The sequence below is a fragment of the Anticarsia gemmatalis genome, unplaced genomic scaffold, assembly GCF_050436995.1.
Source record: "Anticarsia gemmatalis isolate Benzon Research Colony breed Stoneville strain unplaced genomic scaffold, ilAntGemm2 primary ctg00000059.1, whole genome shotgun sequence".
In the NCBI taxonomy this organism is placed as follows: Eukaryota; Metazoa; Arthropoda; class Insecta; order Lepidoptera; family Erebidae; genus Anticarsia; species Anticarsia gemmatalis.
In genome coordinates this window covers 1-8645 of record NW_027466813.1, presented here as the reverse complement: position 1 = coordinate 8645, position 8645 = coordinate 1, and the positions used below count along the sequence as shown (strand labels likewise).

General features: G+C 20.0%; 1 protein-coding gene across 1 annotated transcript; it reads left to right on the top strand.

Moving 5' to 3' along the window:
• Window positions 1–5284: 5284 nt before the first annotated feature.
• LOC142987070 (NADH-ubiquinone oxidoreductase chain 2-like) lies at window positions 5285–8031 on the top strand (the record flags this gene model as incomplete). The annotated part of the gene is given in 1 exon segment (XM_076135615.1): window positions 5285–8031. A coding segment is annotated over 1 exon segment (900 nt), but the record flags the coding sequence as incomplete, so codon positions are not given.
• Between the last annotated feature and the right edge of the window lie 614 nt (window positions 8032–8645).

Below are 8645 nucleotides of genomic sequence, written 5' to 3'. Positions count from 1 at the left end.
TATTTTAATAAAAATTTATTTATTTATTTATTTATATATATATATATATATATACATATATATATATATATATATATTATATTATATTATATTATATTATATTATATTATATAAATAAATAAATAAATAAATAAATAAATAAATAAATAAATAAATAAATTAAAATGATAAATAAAAATTTTTCTCTTTTACGAAAAACCAATCCTATTTTTAAAATTTTAAATGGATCATTAATTGATCTACCCTCCCCATCTAATATTTCAGCATGATGAAATTTTGGATCATTACTAGCTTTATGTTTAATTATTCAAATTATTACCGGATTATTTTTAACAATGTATTATACGGCTAATATTGAATTAGCTTTTTATAGAGTAAACTATATTTGTCGAAATGTAAATTATGGATGACTAATTCGTACTCTCCATGCTAATGGAGCTTCTTTTTTTTTTATTTGTATTTATCTTCACATTGGACGAGGGATTTATTATGAATCTTTTAACTTAAAACAAACATGAATAGTAGGTGTATTAATTTTATTCTTATTAATAGCAACAGCATTTATAGGATATGTCTTACCTTGAGGACAAATATCTTTTTGAGGTGCTACAGTAATTACAAATTTACTATCAGCAATCCCTTATTTAGGTTCTATACTAGTTAATTGAATTTGAGGAGGATTTGCTGTAGATAATGCTACCTTAACACGATTTTATACTTTTCACTTTCTTTTACCTTTTATTATCTTAATAATAACAATAATTCACTTACTTTTTTTACACCAAACTGGATCTAATAATCCTTTAGGATTAAATAGAAATTATGATAAAATCCCATTCCACCCATTTTTCACTTTCAAGGATTTAATCGGAGCTATTATTTTATTATTTTTCTTAATTATATTAACTTTAACAAATCCTTACTTATTAGGAGATCCAGATAATTTTATTCCAGCTAATCCCTTAGTAACCCCTGTTCACATTCAACCAGAATGATATTTCTTATTTGCTTATGCTATTCTACGTTCTATTCCTAATAAATTAGGAGGTGTTATTGCTTTAGTGATATCTATTTTAATTTTAATTATTTTACCTTTTACCTTTAATAAAAAAATTCAGGGAATTCAATTTTATCCATTAAATCAAATTTTATTCTGAGTATTAGTAATAATAATTATTTTATTAACCTGAATTGGAGCTCGACCTGTTGAAGACCCTTATATTATTACAGGACAACTTTTAACAGTTTTTTATTTTTCATATTTTATTATTAATCCTTTAATAAGTATATATTGAGATAAATTAATTTTTAATTAATAATTAATGAGCTTGATATAAGCATTTGTTTTGAAAACTTAAGAAAGAATAAATTTATTCTATTAATTTATACTAAAAATAATCAAATTTTTATAAAAAATTATATAAATTAAAATAAAAAAATTTTTAAACCTAAAAAAAATAATAAAAAATTTAAAGAAACAGGTAAATATCTTTTTCAAGCTAAATATATTAATTTATCGTAACGATATCGAGGTAAAGTACCTCGAACTCAAATAAATAAAAAAGAAATAAAAACTAACTTTAAATAAAAAATTAATGTTAATTCATAACCCCCTATATAAATTATTACAAATAATAAGCTTATAAATAAAATTCTAGAATATTCAGCTAAAAAAATTAAAGCAAATCCTCCTCTTCTATATTCTACATTAAATCCTGATACTAATTCTCTTTCTCCCTCAGCAAAATCAAAAGGAGTACGATTAGTTTCTGCTAATATAGAACTAACTCAACATAATCTTAAAGGAAATATTATAAATATAAATCACATATAATTTTGATATATATTATATATTAATAAATTATAATCTATAATTAAAATAATACTGGATAATAAGATTATAGCTAATCTAACTTCATAAGAAATGGTTTGAGCAACTGCTCGTAAACCACCTAATAAAGCATAATTTGAATTAGATGATCAACCAGCAATTATAACTGTATAAACTCCTAATCTTATACAACATAAGATAAATATTAAACCTAATCTGAAACTAATTATATTAAAATAATAAGGAATAACTATTCAAATTAATAAAGACAAAATAAAGCCAACTACAGGAGAAAAATAATATATTATATAATTAGAAAAATTAGGATAAGTTTGTTCCTTAGTAAATAATTTAATAGCATCAGAAAATGGTTGTAAAATACCCATAAATCCTAATTTATTAGGACCTTTCCGAATTTGAATATATCCTAAAACCTTACGTTCTAATAAGGTTAAAAAAGCTACTCCAATTAAAACACCAATAATTAAAATCAATAAACCAATAAAAATTAAATATAAATCACTTATAAACAATACTATCTATATAAATTAAATTATACATTTATGACTTCTAAAATCATTACATTATTCTGCCAAAATAGTATATATATATATATATATATATATATACATCATTTTTAATAAAATTAATTAATAATTTATTTTATTTATTAATAATATTCTTTTAATTAAATTTAATTTAAATATTTAATCCTTTCGTACTAAAATATTTTATATTATAAAAGATAGAAACCAACCTGGCTCACACCGGTTTGAACTCAGATCATGTAAGATTTTAATGATCGAACAGATCAAAAATTTTAAACTTCTGCATTTAAATTTTATCTTAATCCAACATCGAGGTCGCAAACTCTTTTTTTTATTTGAACTAAAAAAAAAAATTACGCTGTTATCCCTAAGGTAATTTTTTCTTTTAATCAATAAAACTGGATCATATATTCATTTATTTATGTTAATTTTTAAAAAAAGTTTATTTTATTTTTCTATCACCCCAATAAAATAAATGATTAAATTTTAATTTTTAAATTTATAAATAATTAAAATTTTATAATTTATAAAACTCTATAGGGTCTTCTCGTCTTTTTATTTTATTTTAACTTTTTAATTAAAAAATTAAGTTCTATATATTATTTTAGAGACAGTCTATATTTCATCCAATCATTCATACAAGTCATCAATTAAATGACTAATGATTATGCTACCTTTGTACAGTCAAAATACTGCAGCCCTTTAATATCTATCAGTGGGCAGATTAGACCTTATATTAAATTCAAAAGGACATGTTTTTGATAAACAAGTGAATATAAATTTTTGCCGAATTCCTTTAAAATAATTTTTAAAAATATTATTTTATTTTTATATCAAATATACTAATTTTATCATTATAACTAATTTTAACTAATTAAAAATTACTTTTTTATAAAAAAATAAAAATTCTAATTAAATTTTATTTTATAATGAAATTTTTTATAATAAATTAAAATTTTTTAACAATATAAATTATATAATTTTCAAACTAAATTAAATTTTATATATTTGTAATTTAAAGCTTATCCCTTAAAATATAAAATATGAAAAATATAAAATTAATTAATTAATTTTATATTTTTCATATTTAAAATTTAATTTTTTTCTAAAAAAACTAGATATATTTAAGAACGAATAACATTTCATTTCAAATTAATTATTAAAAATATTTATGCTACAATAACTTTTTTAATTAATTATCTCTCTTAAATTCGAGAATTTATATTTCTTATAATTTTTTTTAATAAACTCTGATACACAAGATACACTAAACTAAAATTACTTTAAAATAATTTTATTTTCATATATTTCAAAATTCTTTCACAATACTAATTTACTATAAAATTTTTAATTTTTTCTATCATTATACTTTAACCCCCATTAAAATAAATAATATTATGTTATAATTAAAAATTTTTTTATTATTTATACTTATTATTAATTTTTCCCCTCAAATTAATTAATTTTACTATTAATATCATTTCAATGTAAATGAAATACTTCTCAAGCTCTAATTTGTCTTTCTAGAAACACTTTCCAGTATCTCTACTTTGTTACGACTTATTTCAATTTTAAATTTATATGAAAGCGACGGGCAATATGTACATATTTTAATCTAAAATCATTTTATTAAATTAAATAAAATTACATTTAAATCCACTTTCAATTTATTTTTTCAAATAAAATATTCATTTAAATAAATTTATTGTAATCCATTATATTCTTAATTATAATCTGCATCTTGATCTGATTTAATTTTTTTATATAAATTTTTAAATATTATTTTTATTAAAAAATATTTTTTTAACAACGATATACAAAATTTTAAATTAAGTAAATTTATTCGTGGATTATCAATTATTAAACAGATTCCTCTAAATGAACTAAAATACCGCCAATTTATTTAAGTTTCAATAAATGATTACTTACTATTTTAGTATTCAATTTTTAAGTTTTTATAATAGGGTATCTAATCCTAGTTTATTTTCAAAATTTATTAATTCATAATTATTTTAATTAATTTTCTAATAAATTAAAATTTCACTTAATAATTTAAATTTTAAATTAATTTATATTTTTATTTATTAATTACTAATAAAATTTAATTCAATTTTTGTTTAACCGCAACTGCTGGCACAAAATTTGTTATTAATTTAAATATTACTAAATCTTAATTACTTAAATATTTAATATTAATTACTACAAAAATCTTAAATTATTATTTAAATAATTTAAAATTAACACTAAAATTTATATGTAAATTAAATTTAAAATAAATTTTCAAACTATAATAATTTTTTTTTTATTGTATTTTTTTTCGCATAGATTTTTTTTTTTTTTTTTTTATATTAAAATATTTAATATAATTTATTAAATTTTTAATAATTTCTTTTCCTTTTTTCTTCATAATATTAATATTAAAAATTAAATTCAAGAATTAAACAATAATAATTCATCTAAATAATAAAGTATTAATATTATAAAATTAATTTTTTAATAAATTATTAAATTATAAATAAAAAATTAATATTAAATATTTAATATATATATATATATATATAGATAAATTAGGTTAATTTTTAATTTAAATTATCACTTAAACCGTTTTAAAAAAAAATACAATAAAAAAAAAATTAAAAATAAGCTAAATAAAGCTTTTGGGTTCATACCCCAACTATAAAGGATAATCCTTTTTTTTAAAAATAAAGTGCCTGATTAAAGGATTATTCTGATAGGATAAATTAAGTAAATTATTTTACCTTTATTATATTTTATAGAATTAAACTATATCTAATAGTATCAAAAACTATTGTGCTTCTTACACTAAAATATAAATATATAATTTAAGAACTTATATTTCTCAAAATATATTATAAATATATTATTTTAAATTTTTTTTAATATAAATTCATCTAAAATATTTTTTTTATTTATTTTAATGTTTAGAACTTTAATCTCAATTTCTTCAAATTCTTGATTTGGATGTTGAATTGGATTAGAAATTAATCTTTTAAGATTTATCCCCCTAATTTCTAGTTCAAATAATTTATTAGCTACTGAAGCTTCTTTAAAATATTTCTTAACCCAATCCTTAGCTTCGATCAATTTTCTTTTTTGTATTTTAATAAAAATAATTATAATAAAAAATTTTGAGATTAATTTATTTTTATCAATTATAATCAACTCATCTATATTAATAAAAATAGGATCGACCCCCTTCCATTTTTGATTTCCTAATATTGTTGAAGGACTATCTTGATTTAATAATTTTATTTTAATAACTTGACAAAAAATTACCCCCATAATTATTTTGTCTTATTATTTAAATAAAAATTTTATTATAATTATTATTATTATGAATGTTATTATTGGAGCTTTAGGAGGATTAAATCAAACATCTTTACGTAAATTAATAGCTTTTTCTTCAATTAATAATCTAGGATGAATACTTTCTTCTTTACTAATTAGTGAAAATTTATGATTATTTTATTTTATTATATATTCATTTTTAGTAAGAATTATATGTTTTTTATTTTATACATTAAATATATTTTATTTAAATCAAATATTCATTAATAATATAAATTCTTTAGTTAAAATTAATTTAGTTATTAATTTTTTATCATTAGGTGGTTTACCACCTTTTATTGGATTTTTTCCTAAATGAATTATTATTAACTTTTTAATTAATAATAATATGTATATATTAACTTTTATTATAATTATAATAAGATTAATTGTATTATTTTATTATATTCGTATTATTTATTCTTCTTTTATATTTAATTATTTTAAAAATAAATGATTTAAAATTTTTATTAAAAATAATAATTTTTTTTTTATAAACATTTTATCTTTTTTTTCACTATTAGGTATAATTTTTAGAACTTTTTTTTTTATATAATAATATAAGGTTTTAAGTTAAAATAAACTAATAATCTTCAAAATTATTTATAAAGAAATATTCTCTTTAAGCCTTAGTAATTTTATTTACTCCTTAAAATTTGCAATTTTAAATCATTTAAAATGAATATAAGACTTAATAAAAGAGAAAGATTCTCGTAAATAAATTTACAATTTATCGCTTATGACTCAGCCATTTTATTTTTTGTTTATTGCGAAAATGACTTTATTCTACAAATCATAAAGACATTGGAACTCTTTATTTTATTTTTGGTATTTGAGCAGGTATAGTAGGAACTTCATTAAGTTTATTAATTCGGGCCGAATTGGGAAATCCTGGATCTTTGATTGGTGATGATCAAATTTATAATACTATCGTAACAGCTCATGCTTTTATTATAATTTTTTTTATGGTTATACCTATTATAATTGGAGGATTTGGTAATTGATTAGTACCTTTAATATTAGGAGCTCCTGATATAGCTTTCCCTCGAATAAATAATATAAGTTTTTGACTACTTCCCCCCTCATTAACTCTTTTAATCTCAAGAAGAATTGTAGAAAATGGAGCTGGTACAGGATGAACAGTCTATCCCCCCTTATCGTCTAATATTGCTCATGGAGGAAGATCTGTAGATTTAGCTATTTTTTCACTACATTTAGCTGGTATTTCATCTATTTTAGGAGCTATTAATTTTATTACAACAATTATTAACATACGATTAAATAATCTATCATTTGATCAAATACCTTTATTTGTTTGAGCTGTTGGAATTACGGCATTTTTATTATTATTATCTTTACCAGTTTTAGCAGGAGCTATTACTATACTTTTAACAGATCGAAATTTAAATACATCTTTTTTTGACCCAGCTGGAGGAGGAGATCCAATTTTATATCAACACTTATTTTGATTTTTTGGCCATCCTGAAGTTTATATTTTAATTTTACCTGGATTCGGTATAATTTCACATATTATTTCTCAGGAAAGAGGTAAAAAGGAAACATTTGGATGTCTAGGTATAATTTATGCTATATTAGCTATTGGATTATTAGGATTTATTGTATGAGCTCATCATATATTCACTGTTGGTATAGATATTGACACTCGAGCTTATTTTACTTCAGCGACAATAATTATTGCAGTACCTACTGGAATTAAAATTTTTAGTTGACTAGCTACATTTCATGGAGCTCAAATTAACTATTCCCCCTCAATTTTATGAAGTTTAGGGTTTGTATTTTTATTTACTGTTGGGGGACTAACTGGGGTAATTTTATCTAACTCTTCTATTGATATTACATTACATGATACTTATTATGTAGTTGCTCATTTTCATTATGTTCTTTCTATGGGAGCTGTATTTGCTATTATAGGAGGATTTATTCATTGATATCCACTATTTACAGGATTATGCTTAAATCCTTTTTTACTAAAAATTCAATTCTTTATTATGTTTATTGGTGTTAATTTAACTTTTTTCCCTCAACATTTTTTAGGATTAGCTGGAATACCTCGACGTTATTCTGACTATCCTGATTCATATATTTCTTGAAATATTATTTCTTCTTTAGGTTCTTATATTTCTTTATTAGCTGTAATGTTAATATTAATTATTATTTGAGAATCTATAATTAATCAACGAATTGCTTTATTTTCTTTACATCTTCCTTCTTCAATTGAATGATATCAAAATTTTCCCCCAGCAGAACATTCATATAATGAACTTCCTATTTTAAGTAATTAATTCTAATATGGCAGATTATATGTAATGGATTTAAACCCCATTTATAAAGGTTTATCCTTTTTTTAGAAATGGCAACATGATCTAATCTTAATTTACAAAATAGAGCTTCACCTTTAATAGAACAAATTATTTTTTTTCATGATCATACTTTAATTATTCTTATTATAATTACAATCTTAGTTGGATATTTAATAGTTAGACTTTTATTTAATAAATATGTTAATCGATTTTTATTAGAAGGACAAATAATTGAATTAATTTGAACAATTTTACCAGCAATTACTTTAATTTTTATTGCTTTACCTTCACTACGATTACTTTATTTATTAGACGAATTAAATAATCCTTTAATTACCTTAAAATCTATTGGTCACCAATGATATTGAAGATATGAATATTCAGATTTTCACAATGTAGAATTTGATTCTTATATAATTCCATCTAATGATATACAACCTAATAGTTTTCGTTTATTAGATGTTGATAATCGTATTGTTTTACCTATAAATAATCAAATTCGTATTATAGTTACAGCTACTGACGTTATTCACTCATGAACCGTTCCTTCTTTAGGAGTAAAAGTAGATGCTAATCCTGGTCGATTAATAAAACTAA